The sequence below is a fragment of the Diplotaxodon limnothrissa genome, linkage group LG2, assembly GCF_057381915.1.
Source record: "Diplotaxodon limnothrissa isolate DT_005_m linkage group LG2, D_limnothrissa_male_GT1.1, whole genome shotgun sequence".
Classification (NCBI taxonomy): Eukaryota; Metazoa; Chordata; class Actinopteri; order Cichliformes; family Cichlidae; genus Diplotaxodon; species Diplotaxodon limnothrissa.
Window position 1 is genome coordinate 35,182,420 of NC_140597.1, and position 27,483 is coordinate 35,209,902.

At 39.8% G+C, this 27,483-nt stretch overlaps 1 protein-coding gene across 3 annotated transcripts in view; it reads right to left on the minus strand.

Annotated features, from left to right (window-relative positions):
* The window catches only part of macrod1 (mono-ADP ribosylhydrolase 1), a 153,112-nt gene that overhangs the window by 29,439 nt on the left and 96,190 nt on the right, over window positions 1–27,483 (minus strand). For 2 of the 3 annotated variants that reach the window (XM_085363006.1, XM_085362998.1), the window contains exon 5: window positions 25,089–25,205. In XM_085363006.1, coding sequence (XP_085219132.1) covers window positions 25,089–25,205 — 117 coding nt within the window. Of the gene's footprint in view, window positions 1–20,708; window positions 20,874–25,088; window positions 25,206–27,483 lie in introns of all 3 variants that reach the window. The other variant, XM_085363014.1, reaches the window with a different exon arrangement.

Sequence of the window (27,483 nt, forward strand, 5' to 3'; positions counted from 1 at the left end):
CTTTTTTCCCCTCACTTTGATTTCTGTGATGATTAATGAGGCTCTGAACTGTGAGATCACAAATGCATTTTTACTATTTCAATCTAAATTTCCAGAGGGTTTAACATTTGATTTTAACTACAGAGCTGGAAAGCTTTGAATCTACTGCTGTCACTGGTTTTGATGCCCCAAGCAAATCATTTTTTCTGGGTGTTTGTCACAGCCTATGGTCCTGAGAATTCTCAGGAGGAATAACATCACACAGAGACTGCTGGTGTCCTTCTACAGAGCCACCATTGAGAGTGTTCTAACTTACTGCATATGCATCTGGTACACTAGCTGCACAGGGGCTCAGAGGAAAGCACTCCAAGGGATCATTAACACCGCCCAAAAGATCACTGGCTGCCCTCTCCCCACACTGGAAGTTCTACACAACGCCCACTGTTTTAAAAAGGCCCAAAACATCATAAAAGACACCTCACATCCTGGCCACTCCCTGTTCGAACTGTTGCCCTCAGGCAGACGGTACAGGGCAATCAGAGCAAGGACTAATAGACTCAAACACAGCTGTTATCCAACTGCAATAACACATCTGAATACTACAAAAAAATGTCCATCACGCCACTCTTGTGTTAATCTATGCACGGTCTGAAGCATGTGTGTGGGAATGTATGTGAATGTTTTACTGTTATATCTTATTAGTATTTTAAGTATTCTATCTATTTTATTTATTGAATTTTATTGTTTTATTTATATTTTGATATTGCTAGGGATGATGCAATGATCGGGGACCATTCTTAATTTCGTTGTTCTCATGACAATGACAATAAAGTTTCTGATTCTGATTCTGTATGAAAACAGTTTTTAGTACTACCATTATTTACCAAACCGAAAACGGTACACAGCACTTTTTTTACATTGTCCTCTCAGCGAGTCCACAGCAACACCATCTTTCACTGTTTCCAATTTGTTTTGTGTGAAATATTTTTTCATGCTTTTCAGTCATGTAGCCGTAGCTCGACTAATTGATACTGTCTCTGTCAAGTTAATTGCTGCAGTTTTACTCTATGGTCTCAGAAAAAATATTTAAATTTGTGTATTTGATTAAATAAAGGCTAAATAAACTGAAGCGTACTGACGTGAAGGTTGAGGAAAGACAGGAGAGGCAGAGAAAACAGGAATACTAGTAAACAGAAACCAAGTGAGGAACAGAGACTGCTGTCGGTGAGCTGCGGTTTAACCGGCCTCTACACGCCCACGCCGACACCACCACACATTCTGATGAGGCTCAGCATGTTGCTCAGCTTGAATCCCAGCGGTGTCATAAGACCTGGCTGGACCACCGCCACGAGAACACACACAAACTGAAAAGAATCTCAACAATACAAGGCTTTTTTCTTCCATCTAGACACGAGACACCTTTTTTTTTCTTAACAGGCTCCCATGAGGTGAAATAATCTCTGATTTTTTCCACCTCAGATCAGTTTTGACACTTGAGTCTTGAATAAAGTGTGGACTGATCTGCAGATTTCACTCACACCAGACAGCTCAATCACAGCCTCAAACATGTTCACTGTTCATTAAAAGGGGCCCTGTTTTTTTATTATTATTATTTATTTTTTACATCCATCTAGGACAAGTTATTTGTCACATGCCCTCATTAACAATGTGATATAATATAAAGGTCTGCTTGTCTATTTGCAATCTGGCTGTGCTGGGTGGATTGATACTGAAATATTGACGTTTCCAAATCCCGAGATTCCTGTCTTAGAATCAATTCTAATTAAAAAAAAAAAAATCCATATCTAAACTCAGTAATTGGACATAAATGTGTATTTAGTTGTGTGCTGGGGAAGAAATTCAGCCCTCTAACTCATCCAGTGGGACCAGCCTGTGGGGGCGGAGGTGGGTGCTGGGGTCAGTGGAGGGTGAGGGGTGATTACATATTGTTCATGATGTACAGTAGTCTGGTCTCATGCCCGCACAGAGTGTGTGGAAAAACACAGAGAGGGCTGATAAAAAGCAACAATTATCACTGACTACAGCAAAGCAACCTGTGTCTATCCAGGCTACAGTTTTATGAGTTAATGTTCCCGTCATTATTAACCCTTTAATTTAAAAATTTCAACCCTATAGCAATATTGGGGGATATTACAAGATTGTTTTATTTGGTTGCATTTTATGTGTTGCGAATCAGGGTCAATTTATTTTCAATATATGATGTAGGGTAATTTTTTTTTTTTTTAAAGAACTGAATTGAATTGATTGTCCTCTCCAGAGTAAAGGTGCTTGTACCAAATATTGACTTTCAAATTCATAAAAATGTTATTACCTTTACTTTCTGTCTTTTCATGGATATGTGTTTTAAGTGTGTTGCAAATATTTCGAGAAATCACTATATTTAGTTTTCCAAGCAAAATATAAAAGAAGTGAAGGGTGCCTAATAATTTTGTATAGTACTGTATATATATTCATTAGGGCATTATTTACTTATTTTATCATGCATTTCTTTCATTATAATACAATATAATTAAAAACCAAGCCTGTGTTTTCTCCTCTGATCTTTTACAGTAGTTAGTGCAGATTTGGACGCTCCATAAATGTTAAAGAGGTAAGTATTACTTCTCAGTTGCAGTGAATAGATAGACGAAAATAAACAGTAGAAAACTAAACTGAAGAAAGAAGAAGAGAAATAACAATTTAACATAAACCAGTGACACTCCGGTGCCTGATCAACCCTGGCAGGTCCTCCCTGGATGAGGGTGTCCTGTGATAATGTCCGAAACACCCGATGAATCCAAGGTCAAATACTGACGATGTGTCCCAAATTTTAATATGATAATCTACATCAGAGCTCTAATCCCTAAACCTAACCAAGGAAGGAAAAAATGGCAGATAAGCTTGGGTAAAAGACCAAAAGTTGAGGCACACAACGATGCGTGGCGGTGGTAACGTTTCTGGGCTGCCTTTCCTCATAACAGCCATCCCTCAAGATTTTCTCCATTTAAAGCAATGCATTATCAGGGATTGTAACACCTAGTCCTTTTACTGAATCAGTGTACTGAGGTACAGCAAATATAAGTTAGTTTTATTATGCCGTGTACTGAGGTTCAGTCTGTCTGCCAGCCCAGGGTAAAGAGCACCTACACTAACAAGATGATTTAAAATTAAATGGGTTTAGTCTATATATTTTTTTAAAACTTTTTAAACATTTACTGGCAATGGGGATATCAGCTTGGGTGTTACTTGGCATTAAAAACAAGATTAGCGGTATCACACAGCCACGCTCACTCCTAATTGTTTAGCTTTAGACAAACCCAAAATCATTAAAAATTCTCTCCAGGTTTTGTGGTTAAGAGACAAGAAAAGAAAGAAGATGTAAAGCTTTAGACTTGACAGAGGTATAAATCAATACAAAACAAAAAAAAGTGCACTTAAACAGTCTAATTTTACCATTGATTCAGTGAGTAACTTATTGCACTCAAAGCACGCCAAAGGGCAAGCCGAAATTTCAAGACACTCCTGAATTCATATCCATGGAAAGTGAATTTTTGTCATCTGACATGTGAAATAGACCCAGTCCAGCTGAAGACAGAAAACCATTACTTAGTGTTTTTTTACAGGACTGCATAGAGTACTGTAAAAACACAACTGTAAGACTTGCAGTTTACACAGTACTGCCAATGAAAGTGGCTTTTTCATTTATGTTTTCTTCAGGTGTTGGATTGATGGCACTGGTTGTGGTTTGCGGGATCCATTCTCCACTTCACTCCGAGGCAGGACCTTTGATGCGTGTCACTCTCATCATTCGGTAATTGTGCAAATGGATTGTGGTTCCTTTTGACAGATATTAGGAAATAAAATATATAATCTGAATGCTGACTAGTGTGTTTTATGAGAGGCCCAGACTTCAGTGTAAAATTAGGTTGCAGGCTGACAGGAAACTGCACGCCTTTGCAGAAGCATGGTAATTGCAGTAGAAAGTGAAACCAACTAGGCTGTTTGATCGAAACTTAAAGTGTGGTGTGACGTAGAGAGCAAGTATATAAATAACTAGGCTTCCGTTTGTGCTTCAGACCTGGGGTAGTGTGTTTTGTGTTCAGGTCTCCATATCCAGATATGTAAAATAAAGATCATTTTTAAAGTAAAAGGACCACTTTTGAGCCGTGTCTTTCTTGGCCTGAAAGAATCCAAAAGAACCAGAATTTAACACAGACATGTCTTTAGGAGATTTCTGGTGGAAATGAGGTCATAGGAAGTATTAATACGGAAAACTAACAATTTATTCATGATGTTTTGTGCAGTTGTGTGCTTTACGAATATTAGATATTTGTCACAAGAGCCAGTGGCACACCTATAGTTGCCTCAGAGAATCCAAATATAGAACCTGAATGGTTTCTTGAGCCTGGATTTGTTCACATTTGTCAAAAAGGGAGAATAAAAAGCGTGTAGAATTGGAAGACTTGGCTAGTCCTCTCACTCCAATGAAAAGAAAACCGTAACAAGATCAATTATATTTTATAATTATTAATTAATTATAGACAGAGGCCGTTTCTATGATTTATTTCTAGATTCATTCATCAGGCACTGAAAACTTGAACAAAACTTCACAAACGAGAACAAAAACAAAAATCAACTCACTCCTGCGTGCTGGACTTTTCTTTTCACGATTCAAAACAAAATGAGTCTAATAATTAAGCGACTTAATATGGACCTTAATGCTGCTTCAGTCACTCACACAAAACAAGCCACAGATTGCAGAGCACAGAGGAAGCCCTGCAGAACCTCTTTAATCGGACCCTCTGAGGATTGGAGGCCATTAGGCAGAACGATTTAACACAGTGTTTGTGACTTTTTGAAATATGATCTCTTGATCTTTTTTCAGAAGCAGAAATTCATAACAGAAGAATGAAATGTGCGCTTCTACCCATTTCCCCGATGCCCTCTACAGAATTATTTGTGGTTAGAAATGGTTGTAGCTGTATCCATCGACAGCTAACCAACATCAGTGAAGGATTGGTTAGTCATGCAGGATCTGTTCATTATTCGCAGGCAGAGGAACGGAGCTCAGCCTTCCAGAAAGAAGGAAACTGCAGGGAAAGAGGCGCAAGCTGATTTGAATCTCATACCACTTTTTTTAAGAGGGAAACATTCTGAAGCCTGAAGGTATATTAAATGGGGTGTGATGTAAAAACACCCTTTTGTCACTCATTTTAATGCTTCTCAGTGCAAATGCATGAACTGAAATGTGTGATATCAGGCAGAGTGACTGATTAGCTGGGTGCAGGCCAGATTAGAAGCAGCATGGCACAAACTTGTCAGATTTCAGGCCTTGAAGTATATACAGCATCTTTGTACTTCATCATACAGGTCAGAAAGTGGGAGTTTTGATCCACTGACTGAAATCAAAGAACAAACAAGAAACTTTTTTGGTTCAGCATTTTCAACATACCGAATTATGACCGAGACTTCCTGTGCAAGTCGTACTACTTGTAATTTTGTTCTATTACCGTGTTTTTCCTTTTAAAAAAAATGTTATGTAAAGGTTTAAAAAAAAAGGGTTGTTATTTTCAAGAAACAAAGAAAATAATTTTTATTTTCACATATCTGAAGAGCATTAAGGGACTTAAGCCTACAAAAGCTAGTGCAGTGAAGTTTGTGAACATCTGTGCGCCTGTGCTTATTATTATTTTATATCATGTAAAAAAACTAAACATGTAGAAATCACATGACTAAATACAGAAAATGTAAAATCTATATATTTTTTGGAAGTAAAAGTAACTAAAATGGAACTTAAAAAGCTATATAAGGAATAAAAAACCCTGAATTTTAATACAGTTGAATTTAACACTAACAGTAAGGTCAAGGCGCTTTATAATGACCCTACAATAGAGCCAGCTAATAATCTACAGTTTAAATAAACCATAACAAATATATTTCATAATTACATTAATTTAAAAAAAATGAAATTTTATATTTCCATTATCAGATATCAACATGCATTTACATGTCATTTTATTTAATTATTTACCCCTTAAGTTTTAATTTGACACAGCTGCATTAACTGTTCTTCATTTGGAGGAAGAGCAACAAGGTATAAAAATGGCACCTAAAATATAATAAAATATAAAAATAAAATATCACCTGTTATCAGAACATCTTCTGGCCCTCAGCAGTTCTTAAAATTAGGTAAATATAATCTCAGATGAGCTACAATGACAGTCATTTATCATACAGGAAAATGGGGAAAATATGAAATGAAGAGATTAAGAAACAACCAGCTCCTGATAATCAAATGCACATGATTATGATCATCAAGTGTGAGCACCTCCATAAAAGCAGATGTTTTGGCAGTCTGCTTGTCTGGAACAGTAAGATATGCATTACAACAATGCCAAAAAGGAAAGACATCGGAATGATTTTTGGAGAGGCAATCATTACTCCCCATCAATCTGGGAAGGGTTAAAGGCCATTAAAAACAAAAAACAAACTGAAGTCCATCATTCTACAAAACCGTTATTTACAGGTGGAACAAATTCTAGATAGCTGTCAATCTTCCCAGGAGTGGACGTCCAACAATTTCATCCCAAGGTTAGACAATATATAAAAAAATGGCTGCAAACCTCAATGAGCTGAAACAACTAGTAGAAGAGGGGGTTAAAATTGCTACAACTGATGTAGTTATGATAAGTTTAAATTATTGATGCTATAGGTGTTTCTACAAGCTACTGAATTATGAGATATACTTGGTTTAACACACACTGCCTACTCATTTTGCTTACACTAATATTCCACATGTTGTTGTTCATCTGAGTTTGTATTTAAATAATTTCAGAAGTTTCATGTGTTAGAAAAAAGTTACCTCTTTACAAAGCCTGAAGATAAAGCACAACATTAACATTCACTTGATTTGTTTACTGAGTATCCGCTTTTCTTTTAGCTCTGTTAAGGTCTTTATCATTTCCTGGGGGAAATATGTGGTTCTTTAGCTACTAAGTACTCCCTATGTTAAAGAGCTCAACTCCAATGTTTAAAGCACGACAGATATAGTACAGCATGCTTTTTCAACAGCCTTTAGTGTTAGCTGAAAATGGCTCTATATAAATGGTCAAAGTGGGGCATAACAGCAAAGCTGTAACCCACAAAGCCAAAACAATGAGCTAAAAGAGGCTAAAATGCTAATTGAGCCCCTTTTATATTAACCAGGCTTTATTTGATGAAGTATTGATTATACCAAGATTGATTTTCAATTCTAGGCAAGCAGTGTGAATATGTTCACTGTTGTATGTGAAGGTTTTGTCAGTGTTTTGATTTGCTTTGTGTCTTCTTTTTTTTTGTACCTGAAAGGCAACATTTCAAACATGTGCCTTTTCGTGCCCATGTGAACTGTGCAACTGTTTCAGCAGACTACACTCCTCCTGCAATCATTAAGCTGAAGACGAAGAGCTTTACTGCTATGGCAACTTATGAAAAACTGAACGCTGTGATGCCTCCGTGTGCCCCGAAGACCAGAAGCGTGTGGATGAAAGTCTGTACCACAGCCTGATATGGGAGTCCTGCTTGCAGTGGACTCCACAGATCTAGAATGAAAGAGAGTTGTCTGAGTAACGTGACAGTCCTTCAACAAACTGCTCACTAATGAAGCAGAGTGCAGTCCCTGAGAAATCACTTAGTCTGAGTGCATGAACCCACACAGAAGGAATAATAAGTGCTCCAATCAAAGCCTGTTTATGTATTACCATGGCTATTATAAACCAATATTCTCCTATTGCATAGATTATCAGAGGATAAAGCTATAGTGCTACTTCAAAGTTTGTCAAGCTTTTATGTTTCTCTAAATTACTTTATAAACCAAAAGACAAAGGTTCTAAAAACAGAATTAAAGAAAACCCAACTAAACAACTGAGAGAAAGCATGACATACTCAGTGATTTATTTACTGAGGAAAATTTGCCAATATTACAAATTTGTTAGAGGATCAAGTACTTTTGCCCACAAGTTTAGCAGTAAATTTGAAGGTGACATGAAAAATTAGAGTTTTGGGGATTTTGGAAAAAGAGTTATTGATGCTCCTCAGGTTGGAAACCATTACAAAACCATTTTGTGGTCCACTAAAACAACCAAGACAGGTGTGTGAATCACAGATAGTATAAAAGATGGATGTACAGTTGTGGTCCGAAATGTTTATACATGTTAATGGTAATTTTTGTCTTTTAATGATTTCTTTAAAGTGTTCTTTCTTTCTTTAAGATGATAATTTGGTGACAGTGGGAAAGAAAAACTCCCTTCTAACAGGAAGGATCCTCCGGCAGAACCAGGCTCAGGGTGGGGCAGAGAATTAAAATAGTATTATGTTTAAAAAAAGAAATGAAAATGCTCCTCTCCAGCATAAGAACTGGACCCAGTAAGTTCATCTCATTGGTTTGACCAGTTTCAGGCCAACATCAATGATAAGAACAATTCTGAATTACACAAACCAATCTTAGAGAACAACATCAGGACATCTTTCTGTGCCTTCAACCTCAAAACAAAGAGAGTTGTGCACCAAGATGACAGCCCTTATTTTTAATCAAAGAAAGCTTAGAGAAGAACAACGATAAACTTTTGGATTGGCAGAGTTCAAGCCCTCATCTTCACTCAACAGAAATGGTGTGGAGTGATCACTTCAAGTGAGGAAACATCTCATAGATGAAGCTGTTTATATCAAACAATTGCCCTTAATTTCTCCAAACCAGTGTGCAGGGCTGATCAGCAGTAACCAGAAATGTCTGATTGGAGTTATTGTTGCACTAAGAGGTCACAGGAAAGGTTGCCATACTTTTTCCCTGTTGCAGATATGTTATACTGCATCATTTTTATAAATGGATACGTTTCTCTTCTCTTAAGTGTAACATTTCATTTCTTTAAATCATTTAATTATTTTATTTGAACAGCTGTCAAACTTACAGTCACCACTGTGCATCACTTCCAACATATTGCTTGAAATTTAAGGTGGTTATTAAATACACCAGCAACAGAAACACTTTAATGTTGGCTTCTGGACACTAACAGCTCGAGCTACGGCTCATTGGGTTTTTAGGGTGCATTAATGCAACATTAGGCTTTTGTTTAAGAGCAAGAGCTCGAGTGTTAATGTTTTGTGTGTTTGTGCGAGTGACAAATCATTACCGCAGCTTCTCGGCAGCAATGATCCTTCAAGAGGTGGCGTGGGGCTAATTCATACAAACATCTGTAATCTGCAAAGGGAGGATTAAACTTGATAACCCTGATGATTGCACATCTCCCGCCCATCTTTCCTCTCAGTCCACATTTGCTCCAAATCTCAGCTCAGAGACGATGCTGAAGCTCATTCCAGAGTTAATCCCCCGCCAGTCACTGTTTGCAGTATTTTCAATAAGCACCGGCTGCAGGCCCATTAGCTGTTAAGTACCACAATATCAGCCAGCAACAACAATATGCTCTGTGGACTCTGCTATACTTCTTCTACATTATGTCTTCACCAGCCTATCGATAGAAAACCCAGGCAAAAATCACACATTTAACTTTGGTAATCCACAGATTATTTGAAAGCGAGTCAGCCTCTTAAAAAGAAGTGTCACTTGCAGTGAGGCATGACAAAGCAAAGCAGTCATCAATATACTGAACTGAACGACATCTCAAAGTTTAAAAAAAGACTCCCAGGAGAAGGACAAAGGGCTCGACTTAGACACTGATACTGATTAAAGTTAATTAACAGTCAGCGGTTAATATAAAAATACATATTAATATTAGAACAGTCACATTATTGTGATCACATGCTGTACTGTATACTCACTGGCTACTTTGTTAGATGCACCTGTTCGACTATTTGTTAGTGCATTATCTACTGAATCAGCCAATCACACGACACCAACTCAATGCATTTAGGCTCAAGTTTAAACTGTTCATCAGGATGAGGAAGAAAGGTGATTCGGGTCACTCTGACTGTGACAGACATGCTGGTCTGAGTATTTTAGAAACTACTGCTGGGATTTTCTCACTTAACCATCTCTAGTGTTTACTGAGGTTGGTGCGACAAAGAGAAAATATCCACTGGGCGGCAGTTCTCTCTGTGAAAATAGCTTGTGATGTCAGAGGTCAGATGAGAATGGCCTGACTGCTTTGGGTTGATAGGAAGGTAAAAGTAACTCAAATATCCACTTGTTACAACAAAGGTATGCAGAAGAGCATCTCTGAAATGCACAACACGTCAAAGCAGATAGGCCACAGCTGCAGAAGACCACATCCGGTGCCACTCCTCTCAACTAAGAACAGAAAACTGTGGCCACAACTCAGGCAGGGTCGCCAAAATTGGACAATAACAGACTGGACAAATATTGTCTGGTGTGATGAACTTAAATTTCTGTGGCAGAATTTGAGAGTTAGAGAGGAGCAGAAAGTGCTTTGAGTGCTCAACTGAGTAGAAAGACACCATATAAGTCCCAGCCCATCTATGGACAGTTGCTTCCAGCTGGATACACACCATGCCATAAACATCAAACCATCTCAAACTCTCAAACAAATCCTAGACCAGTTTTTAGACATGACAATGAGTTCACTGTACTCAAATGACCTTTACAGTTATCACATCTCCATCCGATAGACCACCTTTGCGGTGGAACGGCAGACAAATCTGTAACAACTGTGTGATGTTTTCACATCAATGTGAACCAAAATGTCCCAGGAATGTTTCCAGCACCTTGTTGAATCTGTGCCATTAAGAATTAAGGCAGTTCAAACTCAGTAGAAGCAAAGTATACCTAATAAAGTGGCCAGGAGTCAGCTTATTAAGCTGTAAACACAATAAACACTGATGTCGTGGCAAAGCGTCAGCTAAATTGACAAGCATGATGATACAACACAGGCGTGGAAAATCACAAATAATCCAACCGATTCTAAAAACAGTGTGCGGTTAAGCACTGCATTAATGTGTCACCCTATTTGCTATCCATGATTTGAGTCATTAGATCAGAAAAATAAAATAATCAAAAATGTCTCTTTTAATTTCCCCGGGCCCAAGATGATATTTATTTTTAAACCCAAAAAGCCAAGAAAAGCAGAAAACATTCAAACAGAGGCTCAGGGGCTAAAACACGGAATTTGTGATACCTAATAATTGAATTAAATAATAAAACAATTATCAAAACAGTTCTGACTTGTCAGTTTTCAAAAAAAACCAAAAAAACCCCCAATTTTCCCGCTTAAGCTCTAAAAATACAACAGTTGTTAATCACAGCCTCCATAAAATTATTAGTTCAAACAGCACAAACAGGAAGAATAATAAGATGAGATCAAATCATCACATTATCACTTGGCTGAAAGTCAATAATCAGCTTTACTTGTTGTTTATCAGGCTTTCTACAAGCCTTATCTCTGTTTTTTCTCAGTAAAAGCCTGATGTAAAAATTCATCTGAATTCTGAGCTCATCACAGACACTGCTCCATCAGCCCCGCTTTAGCCTCTTTTCACTGGCTCCCAATATAGATTAGAATTAATTTTAGAATTACTTTATTGATTACTTTCAGTGCTCTTCATGGCCTTTTCTATTTCCAGGTAAAGAAAAAAATTTAATGGGGACAGTGTTTGTATTCAGGAATTCAAGCACCTGCCTGGAGAAATAACGAAATCCGACTCTAACTTTTAATAAAATATAACTTAAGCCACTGTTGTTGTGCACTGTTTAAAACATTACGATTGCATAAAAATGTTATGTAACTAACTGCTGTATCTTAAATACCCTGCATTGAGCTGTTGGGACATGCTCAATGCAGCAAGAGAGAGGAGCAGAGGAATAAGATATACAATATGTTCAATAGAATACAAGTATACAGTAATATACAGTAGGATAGTGCAAAATATAATATCAAATAAATAAATAAATAATAATTTTATGCACGGATGTGAGAAATGGCACGTCATTAAAACTGCAATTTCAAGAGCTCCCAAGAATTGGCTATATGATGAATCACCACTGTGAATCATCACTTGGTGGGCAATTTATAGTGTTTGAGAAAGCTGCAGATAATTCTTTAAATCCCAGCAGAGACTGATCAGAAAGTGCAAAGTTGTTAAAATGAAACGCTCACAGACACTGTTGTTTAATTACTAAACACGCACGACCGGAAATAAAACGACAAACACAATGGAGTGCAATGCAAACATAATAAAACAGTCAGGCACACATTTGATCGCCACGCGTGTTTGTGCACGGGCTGTGCGATTGTTGACGTTGTCGTGAGCGTGTGTTTACCCACTAGTCCCGTAGCGGCACGCGGCGAGTGCGTGGTATTCTCAAAGAATTGTTCAGCCACGCCAATGCATCAACGGAGCCTCCAGCGGTGACTAGGATCACAAATCGGCCCTGTGTGTGTGTGCATGTGTGTGTGTTTTTGTCGTACTGTACGTGTCGTCCCGATTTGGTTCAACAGTAGGTCACTTGCTGGTCATCCATCTGCATGTCATCAGTTAAATGTCACTGCTACCACAAACTTGCAAGCAGATGCCGCCACTGTTTTTTCCTAAAATTGAATTGTAATCTATAATTGCTGTGGCCGTTTATCCTCATTGCTGAAGCCGTCGTCTCCTCCACTCGTCTCCCCCCTCCTTTCCCCATTTTCGCTTCCATCCATTCTTCCTCACTTCCATCTTTCTGCTTCACTTTCCTCTTTTGTCCTCCCTCCCTCTTTTGCCATTACCTCATCCACTCAACCTCTGCTTGCTCCTCCGTGCCTCCATCAGCTCCTGTCTTTCTCCACCTCTTTTCTTTCATATTTTTCAGTCCCTTCATCCCTCCCATGCCTCGCTTTTCTTGCCCCATTTGTTCCACCCTTTCCTCATCCCTCCATTATCCTCTTTAGCCCTACATCGTTGTCTGTCCCCATGTCCCTGTATTAGATATTCCCCTTCACAACCTCTTCCCTGCTCCCAATCTCTCGCTCTCTCCCCTCCTTCGGCTCACTCTCTCCGTCACCTGAGGTAGACAGTTCTGTCAGGAGTTGGCCTTATTTACCGCCTCTCTTCGCTCCTGTTTACATTATCGATCGGCAGGGTTGCTTTAGTTCCACCATACATCAACATCCCCACACTCCCCACCCCAGTGTTACGGCTGCTGGCTCACATTACTCTGAAACACAGAGTGGAGGAGATGGTAGGGAGAGAGGAGGAGGTGGTGGTGGTGTGGAGATGGAAAGCTAGCGAAGCATGTTAGGATGTGCGAGGGATTTATGTTTGAAGGAAAGAGTGTGGTGGATAGTGCGTTTTGGAGCGTATGTGAGTGCGCGTGTGAGGAGCAGTGTTAAAAAGACAAATTGGATATGTCTTCTGAAAGTGTGTGTGACTGACAGTAAGAGAGTGGTGTGCGTGTATTTAACATTCAGAACCATACACAATCGCCTTCTGTGAGTGCATTTAGTTTCGCTAACAGATGAGGGATTTTGAATCCTCTGTCTGTTAATTTAAAAACGGGCACGTCTGAAACATGCAAAAGAATGTGGAAAATAAAACATTGTATCCATTCAAAACAAACATTAACATGACACGTCAACAGTCACCTGGGAACTAGCTGTGGACGGGAGTGTCTACCACTTATACAATCACATGAAACACTGAGTACATCTTTACGGTTAAGCAGCAGCCAGCTACTGTTAATCAAATGCACTTGATTAACTGATCATCAGCAGGTGTAACCATCTCCATAAAAGCAGAGGTTTTGGCAGTTTTTGGCAAGCAGCAATCTGAAAAGGGTGTCCATCATTCTACAGTGAGAACAATTTTTCACTAGTGGAAAACAAGACAGTGGTCAATCTTCCAAGCAGTGGACATCTCAGCAAATTCAAGTTTAGATGATGCAACAAAGAGCAAATAAAATCAAAAGCTACATCTCAGACTCTCCAAACTTCAGTTAGTATGTTCAATGTTAAACTCAATGACAGTACAATCAGAGAGAGACTGAACAAGTTTGGTTTGTTTGGAAGGGATGTCAGGATAAAACCTCTTCTCTCTAAAATGTGCATGGCAGCACAGCTTGGGTTTGCAAAGCTGCATCTTAAGAAGAAGACGACTTCTCAGGACCTCTGGAACGATGTCCTCTGGACAGACAAGACCAAGGTGGAGATCTCTGGACATAATGCATAGCACTACCTTTGGCAAAAGCTAAACTCTGTATATTTGGGCTTGTTTTGCAGTCACAGAAGGCTATTTGTTAACAGCTAAATCTCATCTGAAACTGGTTCATGCAGTGGGACAATGACACATGGCACAGCTGCAAACCTCAATGAAAGGAAACAACCTTGTAAAGAAGAATGGAAAAAAATTACTTCATGATGCAAAAGACTGATAAAAAAACGATTTTCTTAAGTTACTGCAGGAGGCATTTATAAGCTACTGAATTAGAAGTTCTACGTAGGTTTTCTCAGGACTGTGAAAACCTTATTTTTCATGTGACTTTATCCAATTACTTAATCCTATTTGTCCCTTGAGGATTTAATGGCCAATTTGAGGTCCCTGTGCCATTTCTTGGCCACACGTTGTGCCTCATCTTTGCCAACTCATCCTTCACACGTCACTTTTGCGCTTCCAGGTTTCCAGGTTGTCCATCTTAAACTCTTTGGGATGCAGTTTCTTCCTCTCCAGCTGCACTTGCTGATAAAGCTGTGTAATTAGGTTTCCTACACACTGAAACCCCTCACCTGTTATACATACTGGCGCCATGAGTGTTGTATATCAACACACGTCACTCGAGCATAGGAGGTGTTAACAAATATGTCAAGCTTGTCTTCGTAGCTGCTAGAAAAGATGGTAGCAAAAACTTCAAGCTGCCTGAAAAAGATCCACTGATTGCCTTTTAGTGTATGTGCTGTGCTTTGATAGAGATAAAATATAAAAAACAGCTCCAGAACAACAGCAGTGCTCGCATACTTTTGTGCAACAGTGAAATGATCTGTATTATTGAACTGCACTACTAAATAAACAGTTATTTTCTTCAGTGAACTGAGCATAACATGCATGTTAGCAACAATAAGAAGAGCAGTCTGAGACAGCATTCCTTTGCCAAGGCTAAAAAAAATCCCCCCCACATCCTCCACGTATGGAGTTCCTGGATCCACAAGTATATATTTTTTGAGAACATCAAGATGTCTCCGAATTTTCCTTTCTCCAGACTGATATATGATGAAAAACGTCCAATTTACCCTCAAAATAGTAGAGAATCCTTCCTTCATCAGAATAATTATCCAGACTGACTTCAAAAGTTAATTACTTCTAACACTTAATTTATACTTCTGCAGTGAATATATGAAGATCCTACACCAGGGTCAACATTTATATCTGTGCAGGCTGCATCAATAGCAACGGTTGCTTACATTTCTAGAGAGGAGCACGCCAGGTCACACCTTAGGTTGCTTCAGAAAGATCTGTGGTTAGAATGTACCTGAAACACTGATTTATTACAGAAGTATACATTCACTGGTAGTTGGTCCAGTTCCCACCTGTGATAAAAATTTTTTTGATGTGAATCCATCCCCAACTTTTTTCCAGATCACAGAATAAAAAAAAAACAATCATACAGCCACCTCGGTTTAGATCCAAGTTACAGTCAAAACATAATCATGAGCTGTGATTTACTGTATGCTCAGATATATTCTGAAAGTAATTATGCACAGTTGCTACAGTAACAGTAAAGACTAGATTTTATTCAGAATAATGAGTAGATGCAATCAAATTACTCCCACCTCATCAGATAAGTTTTGCTTTTTTGTGTTTTTTTTAGTTTGGCTCTGTTGATTAATGAGGGAGACACTTGCTGATTCTGCACAAACATTTTTCCCGTCTACCCAACATCAGCCGTCGCTGTAGCGTCTGCATACAGTGCGAAAAAATGGATGTAACAGCCGCATTTTATCATCTTGCTAGTGGTTAAATTTCTCTAAACTGTCATTACAAGAACATGCACACACGCTGAGCGTGTAACACGTTAGTTTATGATATGTAAAGAAGAAATTTAACACTGCCTGCAGATGAATGTTAGGCATGCAATGTGAATTAATGGCTGTCATTACCCTGTGGCTACGCATTCCAGTGACGTATTGTGTGTTTGCTTCGTTAGGTGTCTTTACACAATACGATGCCAACTTTAGACTTTTCAAAGTTTTATGAGAATTCATTTCAAACATTTTAAGCTACTGTGTTCACAGACAGAATGACACACATACAAACCCTAGTTAATACATAACCGCTTTGGTTTAGGTAATTAAAGGACACATTTTTTTTCATCATGTTTTGGGCTACAGCTCCATAGGGCTCCATTCATTCATGAGCACCCACGATGCAGCCGGAAGCTCAGAAAGTGGAAGTTTTCCTAATTAGAAATCACAAAATGTCAATTTTTATATGCATCTACTGTGACGTGAATAACACAAACAAAAATCTGAAATATTTGTTTTTATTGTTGGCCTTGAGCCAGGCATTGATGATTAACATAGTTTCACTGTAAAATCTTTATTTGTTAAGGAGCCAGTAACCACAGTGGTCAGTGGATAAAAAAAAAGAAAACACTTCTTTATGAATGCAACTGGTTTGAAATACAAATGCTGTCTTTAAGAGAACAATATTTAATCAGTGCTGCATCTGAAACCGTCTCCAAAGTCGGAGATGGTTTCAGCAGGCTCCTCTTGTTGCAAAGCGCCAATGTTCCTGCGGTTTTATCTCATTTTCCGCCCGAGAATACTGTAGCGCTTATCAGATCAATTAGAATACGATGCTAAGAAGCTACTTTCATCAAAATGTAAAAACATAATTCTGTCTGACCTAATTATAATACAAGAGCCTTTTCCCCTCCCCGCAGATGGCACCGAGGCGCTTTTATGAAACATACCGCTTTACTTATTTTATAAAGGCGCTGTCACACCGTGGAATCTTTTTGCTAAAACAATAATAAAGTGACAGAACAACATAATGAAATGAAACGGCACAGACAGGTAGGATGGGAAGCGGGGAGTAACACGGGAGAAGAAAAGCTAAATAAATTTTGCATGCGCCTTGCAAATTCAGCCTGCAAAGATGCAGCGGGAGACTGTGTGTGTGTGTGTGCCTACTCTCTCTCATAAGTGGGCGTTACACTGGCATAAGCCTTAAGAGAACTTGACTGAGTGCCATCCGGTGACACCCGCTTTTCTTTTTGTCTACCGTTCCAGCTTTTTTCCTGCTTATTGCCATCACCCTCCTCTTTTTTTGGCTTTGTCTCTATCCCCTCCCCTTCTCTCCTCCTGTGGCCTCACACCATTCTTACCTGGGAGGCCACGAGTCGCTGCTTCTGCTTTTCATACTTAACAGCCACCCATTCGTCCATCTTTTTACCTCCCCTCCCCTTTCACTCCCTCTTCTCATACCTCCATCTGTCCCTCGCCTTTCTTTATCTGCCTTTAAAGCAGGAGGCAGGAAAAAGGCTAGCGGGTCTTTTGTGTGCCCGGCCTCAGTTTGTGCTCAGCCAAGCAGACACAGCTCTTAAATCCAGGCCTGGGTTTTTGGCACAATAGGAAGGCTCAGGTCTTGTAAAAGGCCCTATGGTTCTCCCTGTCTCTTTCCACCTTTCCCTGAAAAAGACAGAGGGGCGGTTATTCTAAACAGGAGGACGAGAGTGTATGGAAAAGGGGGAACAAGATGCAGATGCTTAAAAGAGCGGACATAATTCTCTTCATCAAAGTGCAGCAGCAAAGATGTTCTTTACTCTTTTCACTCCCACTATCCAACTTCCCTTCCCCGAGCCAAGCAACACTGGAGCCTTATTTTTTTCCCTTCCCTTATTCTCCTTCAAGGCGAATGAATTAACTGAATGAATTAACACCAAGGCGGCTGCTGCTGTGATCATCATCATCGCGTTCCTCCTCATCAGCAGCAGTTTTGACGGAGCTTTTTAACACCTATAAGGATCGCACTGCTGACACTGAGGCAGGAAGAAGCAAAGATGTCGACAACCTTATCAGGAAAAGCAAAAAAGAGAGGAGAAAAAAACCACTCATCAAGTAGCAAGGTATCACAGTCAGGCTGCTACAGTCTTTAGCCCAGAGCCTTGTCAAGTCTCTTGGCACTACTAAAGAAACCTTACTGCTGATGATGATAGGAACAGTGGAGGGGGAGGTGAGATGTGGAGGAGAAAGCAAAGGCGGAGGGAGGACGAAAAGAAGAACCAAATTTAGGAGTGAGGAAAAAGGGGGGAAAGAGGAAGGGTGAAAAGGTATAAAGGTGAGAAAGACGATGAGAAGAGCGCAGGGAAACAAGGTGTTTAAGTTGTTGATCACGACGGGGGAGAAGCACCGCATCTTCAAAGAAAGAGAAACAGACAGGGCAACATTTGAAGCAAGAAGATGGAGGTCTGAGAGGAGAAGAAGAGGGGGAGTCCGGGAGAGCTGCAGTGAGGATTTTAATTAGCGGTAATTGGCCACCGAGGGAACAGAAATTGGGAGACGGGAGGCAGGAAGAGAAGAGAGGGGTGCATAACAGCCAGTTTTTGACAGAGTGATATCTCTCTTGCTTTATGCCTCTCTATTTCCTTCAGTCCTTTTTCTGTCTGATCTTTTCCAGATCCATCTCACTCTCCCGCCATCTTTTTCCACCTCCAACTGTGCGATTCCCACTTTCCCCAAACAGTATCTTTTACTTTCAGCCAATTTCCCCAAAACACAAGACAATATACTGTGCTGTATTTGGCACAAGAGACACCAGAAAGTAATATCTGCAAGTAATACTAAAAAGTTTACCACGGTTTACTGAGGCGCAGGATACATTAAAAGTGTTATTTGGGGGGAGGGGCTGGGATCTAGAAAAAAAAGGTGTGATAAATATGTGTAGGACCTACATTTAAAATGAGCCGTTCTGTGATTAACTTGGTGCAAATTCAGGCTCATATTTACAAATGTATGTTAATAGTGTTTCCACAGGAAGTAGTTGCACCTGTACAAGTTGCAATAAGTTTCACAACTCGACCCTTAAAAATCTAAAGCTGTAGCAGATTTCAATTTGGCAGACAACTCCTTTGAGGTTGTCTCCTTATGAAGTCCTGGACCAATTTAAGCTCTCCCATTCTGGCCGTTTCCAATTGTGCATTTGCAGTGCACACTCCAGCAACCCTTGAACTTTCATTTTGGGGTGGAGAAGCAAGCCACAGTGAGCTACACTGCCTTCAGGTTTGAACACTGTAAGAGTCTGTCTTGTAGCTAGAAAAGCATATAGTTTCACCTGTAATGATTCTACACATGAAGATTGGATAAATTGATGAGTGGTTGCTGGAGATGCTGGCTGTCACCTGTTGAAATCAGGTGCATCTACCTCCTTGTGATTGCTTTGGTTGCTAGGAGATTACCAAATTGCCCATGTTTGCATGGAAGATGGTGACCTGTCTGCAAATACTCACTAGCTTGAGATATACTGGAAAAAATTGCCTTTTAAGTAGAAGTTGTTCTTTATCACCACACATTTCAAAAAGACACAACTTTTAGTTTCAGGGAAACGCTCTACATTTCTAGTTAAAGTCACACTTTTCTTAGTTTTACTTCCACTTCGTGGGTAGTTCGCAAACATCTGCTAAGTACAGGTGACTGAAGCCATCTGCTAGTGCTTGTGTTGGAGGTTACTGACAACAGCCAGCAGTCTCCCACTGTCAGAGAAGACACATTTTTCCCCAGTGATCAGTGGTTTCTAAACCTGTGCACCTGAGACCTTACATTGGTACTAGCTCTAGCCTGCTGGACCCAAACAGCTGCTAAACAGTTACAGTTTAACATGTAGTAAAGATGCATCTTTCCACAATAAACAAGATAGTTTTAGCCTTAATTGTAACTTCAGGTCAGCTCATCTTGAAATAATCTTGATGCTCTGGACCTACTGGAGTGAAAATAAGAAATACAGTTTAACATTTTTAGCTTGTTTTCTGAAATAATTACTTATTGGACATTTACACTGCTTCAACTGATCTCAAAGGAAAACAGGACTGTCAGGTATTAGCTGTGATAGCATGGCACTTACCACTGAGATCTGGGAACACAGAAACATTGCTGAAAACAGATACAAGTGGGAAACAAACAGAAGCTGCCATTTTATCTAGAAGTACAACTCAAAGTGAGTTCAACTGAAAAATGTAGGAGGCCACTGCAGATAAGTATGCTGTGCTCAGACTGATGTTTACAGGTAGGTAAAAGACGCTGATATTACTCTTCACCTGCACAGCTGTTTGCTTTCAGCCTGGGTCATTAAACTATTTGGTGATTTTCCACAGTCTGACATTTTTATATATTTTTCCCCTTTCAAATTGTATTACTCTGCTGCCCAGACTGCGCTACATTACATTCACAGAAAGCTATTAGGCAGTAGAGCTGGCTGCTTGTTGTCTTTATTTGGAGTCTTGTTTTGTAATTTCATAATCATCCAGATCTTAACTCCAAATGTCAAAAATGTTTATTTTTTTAATCTGCAAACAATTTGGGAGGTTTAAGAGTGGTTCTGTAAAAACCCTCCACTTTACCAGATAATCTGGGCTGAACATCGGTGTCTGTGAGTCTCAGAGCAGTTTTCTCCTCCAAAGGTTGACAGGAGTGAATCAGGGTTAAATGTGCCCAAAACCCCTGCTGTCTGAGCCTCTAGCTCTCTTTATTGACATCACTAAAGCCAAGGGGTGCTTTTTCTAACGGGGAAGTTGCCAGTTGTGTTATCTTTTGACCCACCCTCCTGCACCTTCTGTCCCCAGTGCTGTATCTCTGTGTGTTTGGGAGTAGAGCTGGCTGGGGAACAAGTTAGCAGGGTTACAGCTGTGTTTATCGGTACACAGGTGAGCTCAGGGCCATGAGTCGCCCAGACAACACGCTGGCCCAGGCTCCCTTGTCTGGCAACTGCAAAAAAAATAAAATAAATAAATAGAAGAAAAAGGCAAAAGAAAAAAGAGAGGAAAAAAAAACATTTGCACACACCTACACATGTGCAGAAGCATCTTACAGCATCTAACGGGCTCACAAGTGAGCAGCGCACACAAACAGGAGGCTCCTCTCCTAATCGAGTCCTAATTACAGTGGCTCATATGCCTCAAAGCTGACAGTTTCTGATTTAACTGCCTTTACATTTTGGCTGAGATTTGACTCCGACCTGGGCCAGCTGTCATTTATCAGCTTCCCCGAATTGCACGCAACTGTTGCTAAACAGCAGCAGTAGTGTGGCATGCACTCTGGGTGTTGCTAGGTTACGATACCAGGCTGCTGATGGCTAAGTGGCTGCGGGATCATCGATGGACACTCTGCATAGAGGGCTGACAGCAGGTCTTCTGGACCATTTGGCAACTTGTGAGTCAGATGCTCTTGAAATCCCACATCTGGTGGCAAGCCCATACAAATCAAGATCAAAGTGCTGCCTTTGAGACCGAGCCCATCTCTCAACCTTTCTGCCTCTCTCCTGTCGAGTTTCATTTTCATTTCTCTCTCTTCAGCTGTTCCTCTGCCTTCACGAATTCCTCTGCCTGCTTTGTCATCCCTCCTTTGCTTTCCCTCTGTTGTTGCTGTCTTGACTCGCTCGCCCTCCTGCTGAGAGGTAATCAAGCCCTGTTGTGAGTGTTTAAGCATTGGAGCAGACGCACGTTGAATTATTCTCAGGACTTAATATTTTGTCTGGGAGGGGAGAACCAGCCTCCTTACCACATGCTGGGTAAAGGCCACGCACACATAAGTGCAACACCGAGAAGGTGTGTGCGTGGATGTGCGCGCACACACACCCACACATGGTTAGTCAGTGAGTCAGTGAGTCAGAAAGTTGTCAGTCACACAGATCTCATGCTGACAGAGTTACAGGTACCAGACTGATAGGACCTGACAGGCAGACCCCACCGCATGCAAGGATATACTGCACTGGCACAGCGTATCCACCAACACATGAGCGAACGCAGCCTGTGAAACAGGCTGTATGACTAAGTACAGGAGAGCAAAACAAATGCACACAATTGCACATAAATATGCACTCATAAAAAACCCAGTGACAAGCAGCCAAGCATCCGCTAACACGCACACAAAAATGACAGCTAACATCCTCAAAGTTAAACAAGTGAACCAACAAAGGAGAACAGACAATGCAATGTAAGAACTCATCTCCCCCTAATTCCCTTCAGTCTTCAGCTCCTCTCACATCTCTCCTCTCCTCTACGCCGCTTCATTTATTTCTTCCTCTCTCCAACTCTTTCCTTATCTATCTTTCCTACTCCTGCGCTCCATTCTGCCTTGAGCTCGCCTTTATCAGCGCTTCTTCTCCTTTTTTTCCCCCCTCTCTTCTTTCCTTTTCTCTGCCACTGTGAACTTAAACTCTCAGTAGAACCAGAAGCTGATATCACACAGCCTCAGTGCTGCTTTAATCTCACTCGGAAAAAAAACACCGACGCACGCTCACACCTGGGTGGCCGTTATAATGCTCAAAGCTTGGCTACTGCATTATTTCCATACCTATTAGTGTCATGCTCCTTTGCAGCTCCACACCCCCAGATGTCTTTCATTTCCCCCCCTACCTCAATCTAAATTGCCTCAAGTGATGTCATCACTATAAGACAGTTTATCAGATTTTCCTCAGCTCACTCCTGAGCCACAAACACATCCAACCTTCTCTCCATATTTAGCAGTAGTCCCCCAAAGCTGTGAACAGACTGTGATAAAAATCAGCGGAGTTCTCCTTTAAAATATCCCATTTAGAATAATGAAGGTATTACAGTTACCTCTCTTTGCCACACTTTTAGTTTTTGTCATCTTTTGCATAAACCTTTAGCACTATAGTCCCACGCAGAGCTGATATTAGCCAATTAGTTGCCAATCTGAGTTTCACTTGTGGTTTTTTGGTGTTTCAAGCAGTTAAGCTGATAAAGATGCAAGACTGGTAAAGAGGCAGGACTCTAAAAAGAACAGGTGAGCCAACCTAGAAAACAACTAAATGAATGTTTGTCTATAGTGGCCGGTAAACCTCTTGACATTTGTGAGCAAAATAGCCCAAAAACACTCCTTGATCTAAAGCCAGAAGAAGGTAAATATGTTTGGCTTTGAGGCAAAAAGCCCAATTATTAGCTAAGCAATGCTAACACACTAAACATGCACTAAACCGAGAAATAATCCATCAATTTTTTTTGCCATTTTTAACATTCAAGGCTGTGATTTGATCAGGCAAGAATATTAGAGAGAGATTATTGGAGATCACCTGAATCGCCTGGGTTTTTCAGCGAGCCAATAACTCTATATCAAATTACCCTGCTCCGCCTCGCAGAAATGTAACCAGACAGAAAGATACGAGCAACTGTGACTGGTCCTCTTGGTAATGATGCACTGTGTATGCATGTAAATTGATCTGTGCAAAGAAATGTTCTCTTGTGAAACAAAATGTAATATTTCATGTGTTTATTGTACAGTATGTGGTTATATCTAAATGCACGCAGTAGCCTGAAACATGTACAGTATAGTATATATCTTCAATGTTTGAAGATGCTGTTGACCACCGATCAACAAACTTTTTCTATTTTTTTTTAGTAAAAACTTCCATAAAATGATCTTTAATTTAGCAAGATTTATTCTTGTCCCTTAACTATATGTCTGTTTTCTTATTGTCTTCTCTGTTATGCTAATAATTTCATCTCAGTAAGACCTCAGTAGACACATCAGCTGAAGGCCAGATGCGTCTCTCAGGTCCTGTGTCAGGACTTTCTTAAGAACATGACTTTCAGATACTTTTCATCTGCTGTGGATATTTTTTTTAGACCTGACACTTCTTCTTTTGTCCTCCACTTGTCCATTTTTCCTCATTTTATAAGGACACATTCTGAGATATGCCACGTTTTCAGTTAATAGCTCTTGGGAATCACCTTGTTGGTGCAAAAACATTATTTTATGTCTGTCAAGCTGTTTTATAGTCTGCATTATTCCTCAAATTCAACTAAAGAAATGGGAACAAATTATGCTTTTTTTGACAGGTTGCTTGTAACAAAGTGCCTAAAGATACCATTTAAAATGGTCTGTCATATGTGGACAACGCGTAAGATAGGTGCTCCTTTTTTATTCTTGAATGGTTTATGGGTCAATTTGGTTTACCAAAAAAGCAAAAATTCCCATGAAAACCAAAAATTAGTGGTGAAAAAGTGTAAAAAGAACTTCAGAAAGCCCAGAGAAACAGAGAAAGTCTGGCTCCTTGGAAGGAAAATATAAAGAAAGGGGTGGTGTGGCTCAAGACTTTTGCACAGTACCGTACTTCAAGCTATCACAAAAAAGCTCGTCTAAGACAGTTCAGGCTGTGTTGACGATCAAGCTTGTTAAAATTATAGAAACTCAGATTTTTGGCTTATATACTGTATCCCCACAAAGGTTTGCTTAAAATATAAAGATATTAGGACTGGCTCCAAACTTTAAGGGAGTATTTTTATAGCAAAAAAATAACACAAATAAATATATTATAGTTAGAGGCTTATTTATGTCCCAATAACTGTGTTTTTCAGGGTTTTTAAAATAAAATTAAATGGCTAAAATAAAATAAAGTGACTGTCAGCTTTTGTGATTTATGTAAATGCAGAGTTCTGATCTCCTACTTAATTAAATGTCTTGTAGATATGAAGAAAGTTGGAGGAGAACACCTAGAAAAGTGCCTCCTGTCATGTTGACCCTACAGTTTCATCACATTACACAAGCAGCAGTGGAGTGCCACTTAATAATTGAGTTCCATTTACTCTGCTATAAATGGAACTCAGTGATACATCCGAGTTTGTGCTGCTGCTCGGGTTTGAGGTAAAGAGGGGAAACTGAGCTACTTTAAGACCTCTCTAAGAGAAAAAAATGCACAAGTTATTTAAACTAATTCGTTAAAAGAGGAAATTGTTGATATTAAGACAGCACCAATTCCTTATTAAAAGCCATTTTTTAAATTCATGAAGCAGTTTAACCTTCGTTTTTCTAGAAAGACTCAACAGTGCAACTCTTTTTCCACATCATCCTGCATCCCTGTTACACTTTCCCACACATTCACACCTGGAAGCTGTCCAGCAGAAACACATGGAAGCAGCCTCACCGGAGCTGCTAGAAGTTACACAAACACTTTATACTCACACTTTGCAGGAAGGCGGTAGCCGCAGGTAATCTTGGCCTCTCCTGTCTTACAGCCGTTGAGCGAAGCACACTCCTTTTTTAGCATGGGACCAGCAGCGCGGTGGATCGCTCCGTCCACTGGAAAGGAGACGACAGGAGATTTAAAAAAGTTGGCCTACTTATGTGAATCCCCTGCAATCTCACTAATTACAGCAGCCAGAGTGTGGTTTGAAGTCCAGCAGACACTTTTACTGGAGTCGAGGCTTAGTGCTAAAAGGACCTGGATAATGTTGGTATTAGCGGTGAACGCTTGAATTTCCAGGCTTCTGCAGGTTACTAACTTTTCACCCCTAATCCTGCTTGCATCTGTCTCTCTACATGTCAGTCTATTTAATGGATTTTAAGGCTGTTGCCTTCCTTAATTACTTGATTTAATGTGTTATTAAGGACTCAGCTGACTTTGACTTTTTGGGCAATTACTCTTTATTAATTAAATTTTCATAAATCTACATAATATTCATAAATGTGTATCTGTCTTTGATCCCCACCACATCTAAAGACCGTGACTGTGTTCATTTCCAGGAGGGCAATGATGCGGCTGAAGCAATTTTACAGCTGTGCCAATTACATTTTCAGACAGAATCTATGCACCCCTTGCAGTCAGACTTATTTCTTCAAAGTTCATTTTGATACAGTTTTATTATTATGATTTGCAGCATTATGAAAGCGAGAAAGAAGAATTTAATGCGTCTAATTCACACTTCAAGGAAAAAAAGCACTAAAAATATCAAACTTCAACAAATGAGCTTTTAAAATCATGTAAAACAATAATCCATCCACAGAGACACTATAACAGTAACCGTAATAACGTAGATTTTCTGTGATTTGATTGACTCATTGATCACTGATCAGCTGGGGTGAAGAGGAGGAATAAGCTGGAGGTCCAACCAAGTCTTCCAGAAATTACATTTACATATTCCCATTTTTCAGCATTCAGGTTCTTCTGTGGCGTTTTTACATTTCTTTTATTAACATATCGTGAAACCTTTTGGGACATTGTGGTTCACGGGCTTTAGCTTAACAGCCGAGGCCAACAGAACACCCACGGGTGGTTTTTAATGAAAGTAAAACACCTGTTTGCTGAAAACATATTTCATTTGTTTGAATAATGATGACTAATGCTATTCTATGCTTTCTAATGATTTTGGGAAAGATCACGATTATCCTTAGATAAAAGTCAAGAGTGAGGAAAACCTCAGGAAATGCTCACCTAATTTACTGACTATAAATCACTTCATTATTTTTTACCAAACATTTTAAAACATAGTTGTCCCAAACCTTGTGATACATAACTGTACTCAAGTCAGTACTTTGAGGTGCGTAGGCATGGTCAGGTCAATCCAGTGAAGTTCAAAGCGAGCATCAGAATGAGGAAGAAAGGTGATTAAAGTGACTTTGAACGTTGGTGCCAGACGTGCTGCCCCAAATATTTCAGAAACTGTTGCTCTACTGGGATTTTCACACAGATCCCTCTCTAGTGTTTACAGAAAATATTGTTTTTTTTAAGTTAAATATTCAGTGAAAATCAGTTCTCTGGGCAAAAAAGCCCTGTTGATACTAGAGGAGAATGGTCAGACTGCTCTAAGCTGATAGGAAGGCAGTAGTAAGTCAAACAACCACTCATTAAAACCTAGATATACAGAAGAGCATCTCTGATTGCACAACACATGGAGTAGAGCAGCAGAAGACCACACCGGGTGTAACCACTGTCAGCTAAGAAAAGGAGACTGAGACTACAATTCACACAGGCTCACCAAGACTAAAAAGATTTGAAAAGTATCTCCTGGTTTAATGAGTTTTGATTTCTGCTGCAACATTCAGATGACAGGGTCACAATTTAGCATGAACACCATTAAACATTAATCCATGTGCCTTTATCAACAGCTCAGGCTACTGGTAGTGTAATTGAGGTAAGGGAGACTTTCTCAGCACACTCTGGCCCCCTTAGCACCAATTAAGCATCAGTGAAACACCACAGCCTGTCTCTGCGTTTTTGCCGACCATGTTCATCCCTTTATGACCACAGTGTGCCCATCTTATAACTGCTGCGTCCAGCAGGATACACATCGTGTCACAAAGGTAAAATCATCCGAAACTTGTTTACTCAACATGCCAATGAGACATGACACTACACTCAGGCCTCAACAGTTAGCAAATCTCAATCCAATAGAGCACGTTTGGGAAGTGGTAGAATAGAAGATTCACGTCGTGGATATGCAGCCCACAAATCTGCAGCAACTGTCTGATGTTGTCATGTCAAAAATGACCAAAATGTGTGAGGAATGTTTCCAGCAGCTTGTTGAATAAATGATGAATTAATACAGCTATGAAGGCTAAAGGGTTACAACCCAGTACT